At 36.3% G+C, this 20533-nt stretch overlaps 1 protein-coding gene across 1 annotated transcript in view; it reads right to left on the reverse strand.

Annotated features, from left to right (window-relative positions):
- AGMO (alkylglycerol monooxygenase) overlaps window positions 1-20533 on the reverse strand; it is a 175783-nt gene that overhangs the window by 89338 nt on the left and 65912 nt on the right. The window contains exons 4-5 of the mRNA XM_026044945.1: window positions 16969-17072; window positions 10036-10131 (exon numbers count right to left, since the gene is read on the reverse strand). Coding sequence (XP_025900730.1) covers window positions 10036-10131; window positions 16969-17072 — 200 coding nt within the window. The remainder of the gene's footprint in view (window positions 1-10035; window positions 10132-16968; window positions 17073-20533) is intronic.

A 20533-nucleotide genomic window follows, 5' to 3' on the forward strand; every position in this document is an offset into this window, starting at 1 on the left:
ACTTACATGCATTTTTCTTCAATAATAGCATTTCTAACACATAGACAGAACATGAGTTTCTTTGAGAAGAACATTTCTATAATTAAAGCAGTATAGAAATGAGCAGCCTCCTCAGACAGAGAGAAGCCTAACATTTGCAGTGTCTGTCTCAAAGTCCTACACATGCTGTCTTGAAAACCAGAACACTAGGAAAAGTTTGTTTTGTTTTGTTTAACTCAGAAGCCAAGGACAACTAAAGTAGGACCATTTGTATTTTTCAGTTCTGATTCAAAATAACTTCAAGCCTGAAAAGACCACCWAAAGGTGAGAAACCATTTGTCATTCATGTTAGCTCCATTTCCTTCTCCTCTCAAGCAGAAAATCCCACTGTTTTAAACTATTTGAGATGTGATCACTAAATCTAATCTGAGTGAAATGTCCTGGTCAGAAATGCAGCCCAGCRCCTGAAAGAGCAGTGATTTATCTATTAGACCACACCTAACTTTGATCTACCTGGTTTTGATATATTTTTGAATCAATAATTAAACAMATTTTGTGAAAATAAACCAAACCTGCTCAAGGAGAGCAGGGAAACACCAATGATGGCAGTCTTCACTTTTAGTCTACAGGYAAATTACAATAAAACATTTTCAGAAAAAAAAAGGTCTTTAAAGTCTTCAATATCCAGTTGATTGAAATTATATTTTTCTAATTAAAATCAATCTTTTGGAACTCCCTCTTATACATAAGTATGCTGAGTACATAGGTGTGTGTGTATTCATCATATTGAGCCTCCTTGAGGGGCCATAGCAACCTGAGTAAAATTCTAAATAAGTACTTTTGACTAATACTAGCGGCAGCATTTTCTTTTGGAAAATGAAGTCTCACTCATCAATTAATATGGTCCTATCCCACAAAATATTCTTTTTCTGAGTGATGCCATTAGCAAGTCTTCTGAAATATCTTCCCTGCATCATCATCAGTGATTGATGCCTTAATACGTCTATTCATCATTCAAATATGTCTATTCGTTATTCAGGAAGAGTTATGTCCATTGAAGAGAAATGAGGCGCTTACTGGTGAAAATATCACCTGAGATAACAGTTACAACTACAGGACTTTATTTCTACATATCTTGTACGTTCCTGCAGTAGAAAAACTGTTTTCAGTGGAAAACTCTTGGTACCAAAAGAAAGTACATTTTATACATGAACCCATTGCAACCAGCAGAAAAATATCAAGCTGTAAATCTGGTTTTACAAGGCTCATGCAGCACTGCATAGCCAAAAAAAAAAAGCATTTTTTTTTTTGAATTTTCTTGATTTTTTGTACATTTGTCCATCTTAACATAGGCAAAGCTTTTACAAACAGAATTTTCACCAGAGTAAATTGTCAAGGCTAGGATTGTAAAACAATTTTTACCAGGCAAAATTCTGTGATTTCTGACCCTATCACGTAAGACAAATAGTAAACTGCTGAAATCACAGTGAAAGGCTGAACTTTGTAAGAATTGTCTTGTAACAAAACTAAATGTGATATAGCAGCAACCTACTTCCAAAAGATTGTTTATTATGCAACAGAGATGGGAAATACAGTGGCAGTTACCTCATCTATCACTTCAGTCTGTCTATGCCTATTTCTGTGTCTTTGCTCTTTCCAGATATTTCTCTTGAAAAATTGCAATGCATTTAGTAAATGTTTATGCAGTGATCAGGCTTATCAGAAAGGCATCTATGCTGGATAGCCTGTCATTCAATATGGCCAAACTATTTTATCTGAAAATAAGTTCTCTTTCAAAGAGAACTTTTAGGATAAGTTCTTCTCTTAGGATAACTTTTTTTGGCCTTTAGGATAAGGATTTTCACATGATTCYTGTTATCCTTTTGCATTTTGGGAAACATATTATTAAACAGAAAACTAAAAAATAAACTAATAAATGYGACAGTGTCAGAACTGCTCACAGAGGGACTTTTAATCAGAATTTTTCATGAAACAAAAAAAAAAATGAGTTCACTAAGAAAAATTCTTGCTTGCACTTTACTAAACTTTGTTACAGACATCTTTGCAGGAGTGCGGCTTCAAAATTTTTGATTCTTTAATGGGAACCCCATTGTTCAAACTCCCTATCAGCAGAACCTCATCCCGTATGTCATATTATTGAAAGGAGTGAAACTCCTTGTTCATATCATTGTCTTACAGGTATTTTGGGAAGGCAGCAAGAATAAGAGCTATCACTAGTCCRAACAGCTAGAGCCTGCATCCTCCAACTGCTGTCCACACGTCAGTTCAATGCTATTTGGGATGCGCTGGCAGGAGGCTTGGTGCTCGTGCTTGCTTCCTAGGTACAGCCCACGACTGCTCTAAATCAAGTCCTGTCTCCAATTTTTCCTCTCTCAATTAACACATTATGTGCACCTCAACTCCCATGCTCGTGACCCCCACCTGAACTGCTGCATTCCAGCAGAACTCTTTTCCTCCTTAGCTTTATATTTTAACAACTCATTGCCACAGAAACAATTTTCACTTGCCACAGCCCGCACAAATGGGCTTGATAAACTGCCTGTGAATCCAATATGTAGCTATCTCATGTATTAAGAGATCTCATGTATCACTTTTAAAAGTGATATCTGATCTCTCCACAAAACAAATATTGCCTCTTATTTTATTTCTAGCAAACAACAYACTCTTATATTGTTGTACTGAGGTATTACTAAACAGTAAAGCAGAATTACTATGGAAATACTTGAAGCAATTCCAAGAACTGTTTACTATCTATGGCAGGCTCAACGCTGCCTTCTTCGAATCTCTTTCCATATGAAACTGAAAAAAAATCAAACATAATGAGAAATAAACATTTTTTATATGTTAGAAGTTCTTATATAAAGATGTTTCCTTTGTGACAGCAATCCCTGGCCTTAATGGAAAAGAACACTATGCAATATCTCTTGCGGCATGTAAGCACCTCCGCTTGCGGTCTCAGCGTTTGTCAGCACCAAGGGAAATCTTTATTGCCTGGTACCTGCACCACTTCAATGTAGTTCTTGTTTAAATAATGAGAAAAAATCATGACATGAAATCCAAGGGAAACTTTACATCTTGTATAACAACTCCTCCTGTCACCACTACGACATGAATCTTTACTTAACTCTGTTTCGACATGAATGTTAGAAAGGAATGTCAGCTCAGTAGAACAGGCCATGCTACACTAAAATCATTTGTATATAAAAAGGATTTTTTTTCCTTTTGTTCTATTTTTTTCCCCTCAGAATATGAGAGAGGCTGTTTGTAGCCCAGCATTACTTTCGCTACCCTACCATTACTGACCGACAGGACAGGAGAGGATAAATTCATCCCTGGAGCATTGCTAAGGAGCGCACTGAACTTGGGGGTTTCTGCTGGACCAGTTGGTAGTAAAGCACATATTAGCATTGATTTCCTCATCAAAATCAAATGAGAAGATTTTTCTTCCTGATATTTTAGACAGTCTGATGGGGAAATTTTAAAACAAAGCTTTAAATACGTTCCCCATTGGAGCTGTTGAGTTAATTCAGGACAACACATCCATGTATTTATACAGATGGTCCCGGTGATCATATTTGCCATGTGAAAACTCTACAGGGATGCTAGGGAAAGGCAGGACTCCTAGGATATGTGCTCTTCTGCCCAGTTTCACACTTTGAAATCCTCGGCAAACCCTGATTTATACACTGCCAACTGTTTTCCTATCTGATTAGGCGGTTTTCTACTCCAGTAAGCATGTAAAATGGATGTAGCCAAATTTCCACACTGAGGACTGAAAAAACAATATTTATAGTTTAGAAATAAAACAAGCGAGAGGAATCAGGCCTGTTGGGATCATAAAGAGTTTTGTAGGGGGTGGATTTCTGATAAATCTGGATCGTAGGAATGGGAGGTGAAAGCCTGGTTTTAATGGATAGTCAGGCTTAGGGTATGTTTATATAATAAACACACAGACTTAAGAAATATGTTTATAATAAATTATCCCAAAGTCAGACTGTTGTCATTTTTGGTTGTTTTACCTCTCAATCAGGAGGCCAAGGCTGGAAATCAAATTGRCATCTTATGTGAATATTTCTGTTAACGTTTTTAATAGGTATAGGCAATTTTTTATTAAAAAAACAAAGTTTAATTAAGTCTTCTTCTGGGAAAGATAAGTATATATTTATGATGCTTCAATCAATTTGTCCACTAAAAATGACAGAAAAAATCTCCATTCTCTGCTTGTTTTAAATGCAGCTTTACTAATAGCAGAGAATGGAGAAAGTCACCTTTTTGGTCATATATCAAGCTAAGCATTTAAATCAAATTCCAGCAGAAAAATTGCTCTATAATTTCATTATTTTTCATCAACTTGACAAATACATGGTGACAATTATGGGGAAAGAAAACAGAAAGTATTATATCAGTATGCCCGTCCGGACACAGCTGACAAAARGCCTATGTGTAGCTTTTTGCATTCCTCTTTAAACAGACCCAACTACAGCATATATTCTGCACTTTCTCTCTCTAAGAAATGAATGTCTTTCATATTTTCTGTTGTCTTTGCAGTTGTATTTAACTTAAATAGATTCTTAATATGGACAAGCTATAAACAAAAATTAATATTATTCCATGTAATTATGCTAAAAAGATGGAAAAATAAACTGGAAAATGTGTAGGTCTCTCTAACTTCTTATTCTTCTACTTATCTCAAAAATAATGAGGTAGTCTGGAAGCTAAATGTCCAGCTTTTGGTGACTAGATTGTTGTTTTATTAATTTTGGTTTGTAAAGGGGTTGCTTAGACTGTTATACAGGACACAATGTATTAAAATGTCATGTGTCTCGAGGTAGCTCTTCTCACTTTTATATAAAGCTTCAGAGGTATRATGGACATGAGTGTCCTTGATAAAATTCCTGAGCTATAATTTGCAGTTTTAGGATTCCTACTGGGAGCAATATTCCAGTCTACTGATGGTAAACTAAATATTTGGCATCTGTTTCTTTCAAGAAGTCTTTGGTGCCAGGACCAGACCCTGGCACTCCAACTCAAGGAGTTAATCATCAGGTTAGGCCATCAAGCTCCTAACTAGGAGTCTTGTCTCGGTGGCCTCAGCAGTGACCCAGCCTCAACTGGAGGCTGGGGCTCCCTCTGCGCACATTAATGCACATCCAGGTCAACTCTTTTGSCAGTGGGATGTGGAGCTTGAACCCCTCAGTGTGAGTAGGTAATTAGGGAGCAGCCACATTCTGTGGGAAAATCCATCAGTGCTGCCTGATGGATTAAAAGCAGGAGACACAGCTGACCCAGATGGGTGGCCTTCCTCATCACCATCCAGGTCCTGGATGGAACCCTAAACCTCATCCCTCTGGATTTTTCCGGATTAAGCAGAGTTCAACTGCAGCCCATTACAGGACAGGAACACTCTGTGCTCTCCAATGGAGGTTTTATTTTCTTCCTCTTGTGTTATTCTTTTTCTTTAAAACAAAAGCAGAGCTATGCACTTTATATATCTAGAAAGATAATATTTCTCCCCTCTCATTGACTCTCTTGGAAAAGTGGAACACATTTTGCACGTATTGCTGGTATTTCTGCTTAGTGAGAGTTGTTAGTTTTCCTCTTTCCTGCCCTCTGGCAAGTGCAATGATGACAAGACTTTCATCCTTTGGGTTGGACAGAAAATCTAATAAGACTTTTTGGCAGACACACTAGATTGAAACAGCAAGATCTTTTTGTTTCTTGGAATCATGCTCAGGTTTTATTGTCTATATAATATATAAATGCATATATCCTATCTGGGCCTACAAAGGCATTTTCTGCATTAAATAAAATATTTTTATCTCTGTTTTTACCGCCTTATTTGTTCCCCTTCTTCCCACATGTTTGATTTCCCAGTTTGTGGCAAGCAGACAAGGTGTTTGTGAATGATAAAAGCATCGGATATCAGGAGTGAGACCAGAACCTGCTTTTGTAACACAAAATTTTGTCTTTATGCAAAATCATCATTAATYTTTTTCACTTGTGTGTGAATGGGTGTGAATGTGCCAATAGGACAGATATAAGTGTTTGCAGTTTGAAAGAGCATATCAAGAAGACTTATCTATTTTTGGCTATAGTGGCTGAATTAAATAGAGTAAGATGGCTCCCCTTTTAAATGAACCAACATATTAGTATACAGAACAAGAAAGATTTTCTTGCCATAAAGTAAAATCGAATTACAAAATTGAATTAATTTTCCATTGACAGTTTAACTACAATTTCACAGTCATACTCAACACATTAGATTATTACTGTTTTTATTTTTTACTATTCATCCTGTTTACTTTGAAAAACATCTCTCATCTTGCCCAGGAAATCAGATCAATCATACTTATTTCCCACTGTGATCTGTTCAATACCTCCTGAACAAAAATTTAGGCACATGTTAAATTTGACTCATTAAAAAATGTGTCACTGACCTCATAGGAAATATTCACAGTATGTTAAATTAAGCATAAATATGTCTTTGCAAGCATAGGACCTTGGATTTTTTTCCCACCGACAGAGCACCTTTGTTTGTCATTTGCAGACTAGTGCAGATTTTAGCTCATAACTAAAAACCTCCTCTGCCTCTGCAAAACATCCAGAGAACAAATCAAAAAAGCCTCATAACTAAAAACCTCCCCTGCCTCTGCTTCCTACAGCCAACACTTCACTACTGACCTAAGTTTTGTTAAAATGCTTTTAAATTATAAAACATCATTTCTTGATCAAATTTACCCTTCAATTTTCCTATTTGAAACAGATTACTAAATTGTTTTAAGATTACCAAACTACCAAAATTGTTCTAAATAAACCTTTATACATTTTTTGTTCCTGCATTATTTTATTGCTTATTAAAATGCAAGTAGGGCGTGCAATGTGGAAAAAGTATGTATAGAAAGATCAGAAAAATAAGATTCTGAAAGAAAAAGAGGCTCAATCTCATTTGCTAGAATTTGATGGTCAATAACTAAATATTTTATCTGTTGCCTAAGGCTGTCAYTCTGTCTTGCAAATTTTATGATTCTTTTACGTGTCGCCCTTTGGACTTTTGCCTAAATAGTTTATGCTTAAGCAGACACGTCGTCTACAATCTCAGGAATAATGCCCGATAATGATGCAGTAATCATAAGTGTACTGATACTTAAAAGAATAAGTATGCTAGCATGTAATTTACTTAATTGTAATTATTTTTTTCATTCCCTAGTTTAGTTTATTTGCTGACCCTATGCTCTTATTTAAAGCACAGAAGCATGCTTCTGAATCTGGCCCTTTCCTTAGGCAGAGTTGAGGGATGAGTGTAAGGATTTCAGGATGTGAAATCTGTGCTCTGTTTGCTCTGGGTCTTCCTGACACCAGCTGGAAAGCAGGACCTCTTTTTTATGAAAACGCAAAGTCTTAGAACCTCCTCTCTCTTTCAAAGCCTTTTCATGGAAGAAAATGCATGGTAAAGTCTTTCCTTACATTAGAAAATTAATGTATGTCAAAGATCAAACAAGCAAGATATAATCTCTTGTCGCAATTACTACCAAGAGGGATTGATTCAGTTGATGCTTTCCAAATACAATTTGACATCTCATAAAAATTACAGCTAAACCAACAGAAATTAATTTCTGTTTTTCACAGGTGTCTATCAGGTTATAAACACACCTAACTTATTGGTTGTAATAAATGCATAACGGAAGGATATAGTTTAATATGAACCATAGACCTTCCGAATCACCTGTGAAAATAAACTGAAATGGAGTATTTCTCTCTGTCAGTAACAGTCCTGAAACATTTTGTGGCTTTTGAAAAATTAGATTTTTAGTGCTCTTTGACCAAAGTTTTTTTTTGCTCCGCTCATGGTCTAGATGAAAATGGTCTACTCATAGAAACATTTCTCCCAGTCCATTTAAGGCCAGGTCTACTGCATCTTTTCACTGAGCTAAATAGGGTTGGATTGGACCAAAAATTGCTTTCTTGATTTATTGGGATCCTATCTTTAGAAGCACTGGGGAAAAACTTTTTTTCTTCTTTTTTGTTTTTTTTTTCTTTTTCATCTAAATAAACAGTTATAAAATCTATTTCAACTTCTTGGTGCTGTTCAGAGATTAAAACTCTTTTCTTCTTATTTGAAAAATTTCTGATACAATTCTAAATTGTCACATAGTACAATAATGCAATAAAGGCATTTATTGCAGACAGCAGAAATTCATGTAAAGATATAATATAAATGCATACACACTGCTTATTTAAGTCACAAAGCAGCATTTACACTCTAGCACATCCACCTTTATTTGATTAATTACAGAAATGTTTTTTCTGTTTCAACAGTTTATTCAATTTTGGTACTAGAAATGTTTTATTATTACTAAAAGAATGGTATAGTTATAGTCTACAGTGTTTAAAATGCTGCCCTGTTTTACATAAAAGGCCAAAAGCTGATGCATATCAAGTATGCAGGAAATAGAGAAGTCTAACTGAGATACAAATAGTGGGTACTTTTCATCTTTATGATTTGGTATACAGTTGTCAGAAGACTATATGAGCTACTTGATTTAAAATAAAATAGACTATGTCCGACTTGTGGGTAGGAAAGCTGGACAGAAGCTGACATAACAAACACTGAAAAAGGTCAAARTTATAATGTTAAAAGAAGTTTATTATTTGAATCAGTACAGGCCACTTTCAAAGTTAAAGTTTGGAAAAATATCAGTGATTGTACTTTGGCTACAGCAACCTCTTGCCCTAGGCTGAAATATGACATTCAAAATTTCAGCACAGCACAATCCTTTTCTAATTACTAAATTAGATGTAGAATAATTCTTTATGCAACAAGATCCTATATAACTAAAATCTAAACCAAAACAAAACTCTTCTACTTAGAAGTTGCTTGTTATACTTCACATCTTTTTAATTTTTATTCTTTTTAATAGAAGAATGTCTTCTTTTTTAGGGATTTTAGGATCTTTTTTAGAATCCACACTTTCTTTCATTGAAGTGCATCCCCTTTATTAAGACTTTCAGTGCTCMTGAAGTAAAATAGTTTATTAAAGAAAGCTGATGATAAACTCTACATTTCTTATTAAGTGTTCCTGTATTTTAGGAGAAAAMTTTGCAACTTGCAGTGGCAGAATAGAGAAGATGCAGTGTGTGCAAATGGGTCACTGTAAGTAGCTTTTCAATTAAAGAAGCACACGGAAAAGATAAAATAATATCTAGGATTTGAATAATGAACTACAGGTAAAGAAAATGCAACTACCTTTCAAATCACCCATTCTATAGATGGCCGAATGAAACACAAGGAAAATGATGTCTGAATAATCTGAGTAACCAKAGGAGTAAAAGTATCTCAGAACTAATTAGTCCTCAAGCCTGGTTATGCAGTATACTGATAATACATAAATAGGCATAACATAAGGTAGTGCATGGGAAAAAGGCATAAAGCCTTTAATTAAAGACCATTAAAGACCACTTAAAGAAGGTSTTCCCTCACCTGAGATGTGTCAGAAACTATATACTAATTACAATTGATTAATACCTGTATGCAGAGTGGCTATGGTCTCCACAGTCACACTCAAAAACATAAAAGAACAGTCATAAACAAATAGAAGATATTCAAATTTTTTTTTTGTCTTAGAATGACTTGCAGTAAGGAGAAAATAGTATCTGACTCCRATTATAACACTAAATGAYTAGTATTTTTTTCCTAATATTTTTCCCTGAAATATYTATCTTAGAAATGAAATCAGTTTCAGTATCTGCCAGAAATGTTAAATAAGCTGCAAGATAGGAAAATGTAGTATTAAAATAGTAAAAAGTTTTGATTCTTTACCATTACTTTTTTTTTTTAATATAATTGGGACCAACTGGCCTCATTGCCTCTTATAAACTTAGCAATATATATTCTGAAAAAGGAATAAAAATGAACAGCTGTTTCTCTTTAAAAAAGTTAGACAAAGATTTTTCTTACGCAATAAATCAGTTGCTAGTGGATTTCCAGGACACTGCTCCAGGCTAACTGTTTAGGTATGGCTTAAAAACCTGGCTTACCTCTGTATGTATCCAAAACTGGTAAAGAAGATTAAACTGTAGATGAACAGCAAACACTGAAGGAGGGATAAAAAGGGCCATGGGCAAGTTGAATATCTGAAAAAAAAAAAAAAAAAAGAGAAAGAAAATATACATTACATTTATCATTCTAAAATTGTGATGATATAATGAAATACTATCTCAGGAGCTGAAAGCACGGCACAAGTTAATTGCGTCTTATAATGTCTCTGTATTGTAGATATTATATAAGACAGATACTGTTTATTTTACCACTAGATACTGATTATTATGTTAYGCTAGATATGTTAGAGCAAGTGGATATAAACTGCTGCAAAGGTGGCTTGCCAAAAATCATAACGTAAGTTGCATAATCAGGTAAGGAACTCAGAAATCCTGAGATTAAACTTTTATTCTGTTTATTATAGAGAATGGACATAGCTATTTCTTTGACATGAAGGGTTTACTTATGGAGGAGAATTATCATGGAGGAAGCAAGGTGTGAATTTATAGCASTATAGCTTTTCCTCTCTAACTCCCCATGTGAGCGCCAAAAGGGCAAGGCAGCTTACTCAGCTTTCAAAGTTAATTGTAAATTCTCACACTAACTTCCTCATGGCATCTCCCTCAAAGTCCTGTCCTGACTGATAGACTCATATATTCCTGGGTTCTAAATGCTAGCATGAAAATATTTTAGAAAACTGCCTCCTTAGGAAAGACACAGATATCCTACKCAGACACTAAGGTCCAAGTAATTTCACAATTAATTGTTCCAGTGGCTGAGCAATAGCTCACTTCATCAGCCTCAGCATGAGATTTCTACAACCATCCTGTGTTAAAAGTCTGACAGCTTTCTTCAGAATCACTAGCCTTATTAAAAAAACCTCCTATACCAGCTGCACTGAGAATTTAATCTTCTCCTAAAGCACAAAGATCCCTTTTAGCATTACTGGAGGTGTCTTCAAAACTTTAAGTTCCTAACTGTGCAGGGAAAATTATTGCAAGGAATAAGAAGAGCTTCCAATGAAACACATCACAGAGTTAGTAAACTCCATTTTCAAGCTCCTAGTGCCCATCTCAAAAAAACAAATTTTGGAACAGAAGACAKGTGAGAAGCAATTTGAGAGCCTTGCCAAGGCTCCTCAACCAGGCATTCCTTAAAAAACGTCTGAAGAAATATAATACTTGGTGTTTAATTCTGATATTCCCCCAGTTTTTGTCAAGAGATCCATCTAATGGGTAAGACATAGAGCTGGGGCCATGTGGGGCTATGAAGCAAGAGTCCCTCCATCACAGTGTTGTGATGCAGAAAAGTCATGCAGTGGCTTCTCAGTGTCAACAGCTRCTGGAGGACCAAGGACAGGACCTCTGCCTTCATCTGTGCTCCTGAAGGACCAAGGGCCAGCATTCCCAGCTTGGGCTGTGCTACTGGATGGCCAAGGGCCAGCAACATTGGCTTGCTCTGCTGCTTCAACACCAGGCAACTGCAGCCTGCCATGTAGAAAAGAAACCCATAAGCTTCTGCATTCACCTCATAGCACTGAGGAGAGGCATGATTTCAAAGCTACATTCACACCTTTGGAGCTACCGCAGTTCTGCATAGACTACACTTAGGCAGCTCCCGGTTGAATGACTTGGAAATTTTTCTCATCCAATAACTAAAGAGATCCAAAGGTGCCTGAAGGATTGTGCTGAGTTTTTGAACCTGGTGAAAAAATGCAATCTGCTGTTTTGTTTTAATCATTCTGATCCTCAAAGATTGAATCCTTATGTAACTTTTATGAAACAAAGAAGAAAGAAAAATCTATTTGGAAGGTGAAACTTGCACATTCAAATCCCTAAGATTAACTCTGGAGCAGAGGTGGTCATGAGCTTTCTTTCTGAGTTAAGTGCTTAAAGGAGAGGACACTGCTGTATGCAGAAGACAAGGAAACAGAAGACCTGTTTTCAAGCCCCACCAATCTCCATAGTCTGGYGCAGAAATATAGTCTCCCCTACATTTTAGAAGAAATACCCTCATCAGTGGTGTGGTRTCTGTTCCTTTTCAATCTTTCATCACAAAAGAGACTGAGATGTATTTTTTTCCCACAAATATGAAAGTTATCATTGTTTTAATCAAAGATTATTTTATTAAGAAGACCATAAAGGAATAGTGCACTCAGCCAGATTTAAGTGAATTATATCTTATTATTGATTGCACCTATCTAGTGGTGTGATAAGAAGAAATTTTTAACAGAAATGGAGATAAAGTTGATTAAAAAAAAATAAAACAGATGGTTTTCAGATTATTCATGGAAATAGTTACGGGATTTAAAGCATAGTTAAAAACGCTACTATATTTTTTCCCCAGAAGTAGTGTGGGCCACTTGGTGGTGTATACAGATGACTCAGAGGGGAAGAAAGGATCATCTTCGTATTTATTTTCTAACCTACTTCTCACAATGAGTACTACAATTTCCCTGCTAAGTGGTGAGTAAGAGGAATTTTCATGTAAATCTGCAGGTAAATTTGAGACTGACATGGGAGAATACTTTCCCAATGCTTCGTGTTCCCTTACACTCTAAGTTTTACTCTGTACAGAAAGGATTTGAAGAATCATTTACAAAAGCTGAACCCATAGGGAGAGATGAAAACCTCTCCTAAATARCAGGAACAAGACTTGGTTTCTCATACTTGTGGTTCCACTGAAAGAACAGGATCAGTATCAGAAAAAATCACTACATTGTTTTTCCCTGTTAATGCCAATTCCCCAAATCAAAACATTTCATGGGAATTTATCATTAATCTACAGAGGAAAAGCTTCTTTGGCTCCAAGATGGAATTTCTGGTCAAAATTCCAGAAAAGCATTTATCGTGTTCACAGATCTTTTCCCATTAGACGATTCAACCAAAGAGATTGAGAGCGAGCCGGGATAACAGATAAGCTGATGGRGAAGGCGCTTGTCCCAGGGGTGGAGAGGGGCTCGTCAAGGGGTTTGCCACGTTGCTGCTCCCTGCCCTTGGCGACTTTAGAACACAGCTTGGGCATGCTCTCATTTTCCTTCTTTTCTAATTAAAAGTTTCTAAACGCACCCACTCAGGTATATTTTAAAAATCATGAAAGCTCCTGCTGGCAGGAGGGCCAAGAGCTTCCTGCCCAGGTCTTGGGGGCCACCTGCTGACCTCGCTAGCTCTCTGCCAGCACAAAAGCTGCACACAACGAGGTCCAGCTGTGGAGGACTGCAGGACGATGCTTCTGGAATTGGAGGKAAGAAGAAGAAGAAGAAGAAATAATAATAATCCCCTACAGATCCTGGCAGATTCCTCTTTAGGTAAGGGGTGAACTTTGTGACTATGTGCTGTAAAAAGCAGCATTACCCAATTCCTTTTGGAAAGGCACAGATTGATGTGTAGGCATTTCTCCTGCTTTTAAATCAACAAATCATGGTTTCAACCCTTTATCTAAAAGTATATCCTAAAGCTATTAAAATATTCTGGATCTAATTTTTGGAATTCAGTCATATCTTTGGAGGAAAATTAAGAGCTGGTACTCAGAGGACTAAATGGATAGTAGTTTTTCAAGCTGTTTATGCCACTTTTTCCTTTTGCAATTATACTTGTACTGAGYATTTCATCAGAAGCAAAGATCTATGCAACATTAGCTCGCTGATTCTTTCTTAAAAATGAATAGACATTTTTTTCCACATCATTTCCTCGCAAGATGGGCTTGAAAGCCATCCTTCACTCTGACAGTGGCTCTGCTGTGTTACCACGCTGCCACGGGGATAACAGCAATGCTCTGTGTGCAAATGACATGAAATTGGCACCTGGCTCCACGATGGGGAGTGTGTCTCACGCCACTGATCGCTCTTAGAGCATGTTTTTCTCTTCTTCTTTATTCCACATCTTTTCAATCAGTCTGAGCACAACCCACACAGATTAATACTCTGATTTATTTATCTTAAGCTGTTTAACTTAAAACACATACAGAGCTGGCAGCGGAGCAGTCCCACAAGCCCACGTCATCCGCCGCAGCTCTCTCACAGCCTCCGCATCACGGGATGTCAGACTGCACTCGAGTGTGCACAGGCCGTGAGAGCAGCTCGGACACGGATTGGAAGTCACCGAGATTCAGCCCAAGGCAAACGCAGCCCTGGGCTCTGGGCTAGAAGCACTAGCGAGAATTGTGTGCTCAGGTAGCAAGGATTTGGAGAAAGCCAATTGGCACAACCCTCGGAAGTTCTGCAGGGAGGTAAACACSTACTTACATCAACCAAGTGTTTTGGTTAATAACATATATTTTGAGGGACAAAACAAAACACTGCATACAGAAGTATCATTGTTTCTTAGGTTGGTTACTCTCTACTCGAAGCAAATAAATCCTCAGCGCACATATTTTCCTTGCTGGATGATACCAGCGKGGTCCTGAGGGCCGTCTCCAGAATCCGAGGAGGCAGCTTGGCCTGGCTAAATATCTTGTGCTCTCTGAGGTATCATCCTCCAAACCACGCAGACAGACAAAGTACTCATGCACACACCCGTACACACACACAGGCTTTTTGTCTTTTGTGAATTATTGTTTTTGCAGTGCATTTGCACATATGGTCCCAATGGGTAAATGTGCAAAGGTTAAATCTCTAACATGGCAGTATTTACATAGGCAGCAGAGTTATGACAGCACATACATCCTTTCCACTATTGTTCAGTACCATCATTTAAATTTGAGGCACTCCTGCTAACACCAAATGACTATCTGCTGAATAAAAATATATAAAAACGAAATAATACAGAGAAACCTCTAACAGAAAAAGCTAGATATATAAATAGTGTCTGATTCATAATTTTCAAGAACACTTTTTTTTTTTTCTTAACTTATTGATTTAGCTCATCTCGTGTAGTATCACATGCTTGAAACTGTTATGGATAATAGGCTAGATCCATGCTCCGTTGCAAGGACATAAACACAAACTAACTGTACCAAAGTTAATAGAGTTACGCTGGATTTTCATTTGTGTGAGCCCATACTCTTGGCTTCAAATCCTTTGTGTATAGCCTAGCCATAGAGGCTGCCAGAGGACTGTGGGCTTTCTTCCATCACCAATATTATACTGAATTGGAGGAGAATATTTATCTATTTTATATATATTTTAAAATATACAAATATTGCTTTTAATATAAATGCAGAAATAAAATCAATACTACAGTAACCAGATTTTAGGGGATTCTGAGTTGAAGGAGAATAGGGAGACTGTTAACAAATGCTACAATTTCTTTGGATTTGATGTCTATTTTTTTTTTCTAACACATGGCTCTTTTCCTATTTGCCACCAAATATCTAACTCTCTTAGACAGGCAACTGAAAAGCTGTGTGATTTATGCACTATGGATGCATGGCCTGATCCAGTTCCCAAAGACTTCAGTAAAGCTGGACCAAACCCATAGGAGACATACAGCCAGGAAAATAAATAGATCTGGTCAAGAAAACTTTTAGTACATTTTCCTAGTAGAAAACAAAGCTTTGCAAAAAGTAGAAATACTTCTCCAAAGTGAAACACTGTTTTCGGGTATCTATATGAACCACGATAATATTCTTATTTCGTAGTTAAAAAAAAATTAGGGCGGTTAAATTTTCATTTCTTAATTACTATCTTCCATTGTATAAATATACACACATATAAGAATTAATTATATACATTTTTAAGTTTTTTGAATTCTTTTGACATATCCTTTTCTTTTCACTATTCTTTTAAACAAAGTGACCTAGAGTTGTCGAAATTCTGTACAATGAGAACTTTATATGATTTCTTTTTAATGTTTTTCAATAGGGATGACAAGGCAATTTGTTCCCAAATAGAATGAAGATATAAATCAGATTATGAGAACTTTATAGATGGAAGTTATACTTTCTGCTCAGAATTTATATCTTTTGGGAAACGGGCACCTTTACATGAAAATATTCAGTTATTTTATCTGAATGCATTTTTCCCAGCTAATTTGTATTTAGAGAAATATTTTCTTCTGAAAAAGGAATGCTGTTTAGAGTTATGCAAAATATTTTGTAATATTTCATCTGAAATCTCATTTTTAAAAATCTATTTTGAGGATACTATGTTTTTTAAAAATAAACTATGAAAGTAGAATCAGAAGTAGAAATTAAAAAAAAAAAAAAGAGCAAATAAAGGAAGCAAAAGTTATCCTGGGTCCAAAACCAAACACTGAATAATTATTTTTGAATTTATGAATTCCCTTTGAATAAGTATTTCTTAATATATAAATAAGTACTCCTAATTTGTATTTGCTGTGTTCACAGTTCACCTTTTATGTTAGATTTTATCTGCAAAGGCAATGAAAATTTCTGGCAAAATTCCCCTACTTACATGGGACAATAACATATGACATGAATGAGCAGCAACAAATAAATCCATTTATGAGATGTAACAAATAAACAYATTTGCATGTCCAAAGAAATCTTTACTAGGTATTTCTCTCCCTGATCCTTGCCTTTATGCACACTCACACACGTGTGTATTTGTGTGTATATAAAATATACCTTTATTGTCTGTATTAAAATTATATAATGTACAGTTATTATATATAGTTACCTTTATTCTAGAATTGTATTATACTCATTGATCTTTTTCTGTACTAACCCATGAATAAAAGGATGAAAAATAAYGTCATGCTTTTCTTGGAAAGCTATGAATATATAAAAACAGAGTTATTATGAGGCTTCTTAATTTCTTATCTGTTTTCAACTCTTTGCTACAAAAGCATTAATGAATGTATTTTTTCAAGCTTGAGAGCCTCAAAGTTTTTGCTCTCAATTGCTCTGCTGTGGTTTTTCAGTGCCACATGTCTTCTTAAATGATGTTTTACTTTGAAGGGACTCAAACAGTAATTTTTTTTTTAACAAATCATAGTAATTTTGCTTAGTTTGCCAAACCTTGTGCAACTTACCCAGGAGGTATATCTCTGCAGTAGAGACTGTCGCAAGGCTGTGAATAAGTTGTAATCTTCAGAACTGTGGTGTATTTGGTGCGCTGCCCACAGTAAATTAACCTCTGCAAAACACACAGGTTTTAAGGTGGCATGTGCAAGAGAACAAAGCAACTCTTGTTTCTCATGCCTCCCCTCTCCGCCTTTCTTTTTTTGAACTAAAGCAACTAATCCCCCAAATTACACTTTGCTGTTATACCATAGCGTAGCAGGTAATAAAACCTAATGTGCAGAGCCGAGTTTGGGTTAAACACCAGTAAGTGGCCACATGTGGGTGTGATGTCGATGCTGAGGAGGGTGAGGCTGTGGCAGGACATAAAGTAACAGCGGAAGAGCTGAAGGAGGTGGTGGATGAAGGTCAACCAGCCAGAGTTAAGCTCTGAYAACACAAGAGCCCATAGGAGCTCTGCTATGGGGCTTAGTGGGATGAGGATGGAGGATGTTTCCATGCTTGGACTCATTTTCTAAGTTATATTTTAAGACTAGAAGGAGACGCAAAGTGTGCCAGAAGTCTCATGCTTCATATTTGAACAACTTAACTGTTATCTGTTATTGTGCTTAAAGGTTTTCTGGAACGCTTAAGTCCTCAAGCCCACTTGTACCACAGACCGCAAAGAACAACCATTGCCTGCCCACTAGTGACACATGGAAAAACAAATGGCCATTTCCTGGGAACTCCAGATCCAGTCTAAAAGGGAAGCAGTTGCTCTATTTTGTTACAGGTCAAAAAAAAAAAAAAAAAAAAAAAAAAGCACACATTGCTGGAATTACGGCAAAACCGGTGTCATTCATGAGCTCTGAAGGTTTGACACCTCTGACTCGCTGCAGTGAAGAGGAACATTTCCAAATCCCAGTTGTATTTCAAGGCATTTTTTCAGTAAGTGCGAATCTCAGTGGCCTTTGTGCTGTGAATATTGATATTTGGAGAGTCTTCAGTGGGAGGTTATCAAACAGAAAAGGAAGCCAGAAATGGTCATGGTCRTCAGATGGATAGCTACAAGCTTTGAAGAAGACCTTACTTACAGCAAAATAAGAGAGTGGTTAATGCAGCCTATTTACCKTAAAAAAAAATAATTCAAGGTCACTTATTTTTCAAGGGATGAAATGTACGCCAAGCCGCAACTGATTTCAGAARTGAAAAATCCCCTGGCTGACCATGGGCTGGGCACTCCCTGTCACCACTGATCAGCTTGACCAGGGCGAGCTGGGCAGTGTAGACGACAGCGGACATTAGGATCCCATTCCCACAGTGAATCTTCTGACATATATTTAAAGTCCTGAAATTATCTAATGCCAAACTTTTGTCTCATAGTGCAGGCCTAGTGATTAGCATGTATTTGTAAAGTAAGCTGATGCCAAGAGGAAAAAAAAACAAAACAGAAAGCCTTAATGAATCTCAAGGACTTTTCACGATTTTAAAGGGCTAAAWAGTCTTTTAACAGGAGGTAATAATCTCTAGGTAATAATTAGAATAGTAACTAGGTAATAGTTAGAAACCAAGGTTTTTAAAGCTAAAAAATTTTGACAGTTTAGTAATTTATATGGCAACTTCATCTTTTCTCAGTATCCTTGCAATAGCTGAATTAAAATTGTAATATACAATATCACAAAATCCGCTTAACATTCAATCTGAGAAATCTGCCTTCTTTAAATACATTTTCTCCTGAAATCCTGAAGGAACAAGTATGCATGACACTGACAATTAGCAATTACTTAAAAAAAAAAAAAAAAAAAAAAAAAAGGCTTAATGCATCTCTGTCTAGAGTGCTCCCTAGGAGATGAATTATTCAGGTGAGCTTCAGTACTCAATAACAATTTGTATTTGAAATGTTTCCCAAGACCTCGACAGAAGCTAAATGAGTGAACAAAGCATCTGAAAAGGTGGAGGTTAAAGACCTGTCTCCTTAGTTGTTTTAAAAGCATTTACTTCCTATCACAAACTGTGTGTAACACAAGCCTTCACTCAATGAAGTACAGCTGTACAAACAGGGTACAGTAACTGGATCTTGCTTCTTTCCCTCAGTCATTTTTCAGCATTGTGAAAAGTTCAAGGAAGGGAATCTGTGATGATTTTTACAGTCTACTTTCTTTCTAGTTAAGGTCAAATGGTTTTCAAAATGAATTACTAAAAGGGCATTTTATTAGCATTCATTTTACACCACAAAGGATAAGGAATAAGGTAATTGCATATTGCTAAAATGTTAATCTTTCAGATGTGTGAGTCAGCTTAAATGATCTGTCACTCAAAAGGTGACCATAGGWATATGAGGACATAAACAAACAATTTTGCCACAAGTAATTCAACTGCTAAAGCTGTTCCTGACTGTGCTGTTATGGCTGAGTAAATTTAATCCTGTTCCTTAATCTTATTCTCGCTAACATCAGAGACAGAGTCTATGCCAAACTCCTTGAAGATAACAGACAGAGCTGATGACTGGAAGTAATTTTCCTCCTAAATGTGTATCTRAAAAAAACAGATCACCAGTAATATTTATTATAAGCAGAATGACTTCTGGACTGAACTAAGTGTGAAATAGATCATCCAAAACTCAAYCTGTAAACGTTAGCAAGATAAACAGGCTGCATTCATAAATGCATTCATAAAAGGCTTCTCAAAAATAAAAGAAACCARGCACTCATCAAGGAATATGTCTGAATGCTCACTAATAACCTGCAGCAGCAGCTGAAAAAGGTCTAGAGAAGTGTTTCAGTTTTCCTTCAAAGCGACAATAGCTTGAAGCAAAGTAGGAAAAGTACTTCGGATTAGTATACGATTATCACACGATCATCTCACATCTACTTTCTTGTATTTATAATTACAGAAGGCCTCCYTAGAAGAGAGACAGAGGCAGAGAGAGCTGACAGTTAAAAAAAATCCATTTCTCAAACAAGCTGGGTCTTGGAACCCTCCAAGGATGGAGACCTTTCTGGACAACCTGTGCCTACTTCCTTATAGCTACTGGAATGCTGCTGTTAAATCCCTCCAAAGATCTATCTTCTCCAGGCCAGTTCTTCCTGCAGCTTCTCTTTTCTCTTTTCTCTTTTCCATATATTGAAATAACACTCAACAAAGATAGATCTCCATTTTTGTTTAAAATCATTCTCATAAATATACAGATTTCTCTGAGCACAGTGACTTTAAAAATAACAGGTCTAAGAAAAATTTAYGGTGACTTCAATAACTAAGTTAAAATCAAAGTTCAGAGAACAGAAGAAAGACAAATCCATCCATCATCTGGCAATTCCTATGCACCACCAATTTTGTTTCCCTCCTCATCTATCCAGACAGCACAATTTATTCTCTTTTGGAATTACATGATGATTCTTTCAGATTTTTTATTTCTTGTTAGGTCAAAATATTTACTGACTTTTACAATTATTAATTACAATGGTAATAAAAATGTTTTAAATAATGATAATCTCCAGTAACAGCACAGAGGTCCTCTAATCATCCTCATCTATACACCATGTAAATTCTYTGAAAAGCACCTGAGCACACCAAGCAAACGAGGCTCTCATTGTGCTA

Source organism: Nothoprocta perdicaria, unplaced genomic scaffold (assembly GCF_003342845.1).
Source record: "Nothoprocta perdicaria isolate Ctin4 unplaced genomic scaffold, notPer1 scaffold_106, whole genome shotgun sequence".
In the NCBI taxonomy this organism is placed as follows: Eukaryota; Metazoa; Chordata; class Aves; order Tinamiformes; family Tinamidae; genus Nothoprocta; species Nothoprocta perdicaria.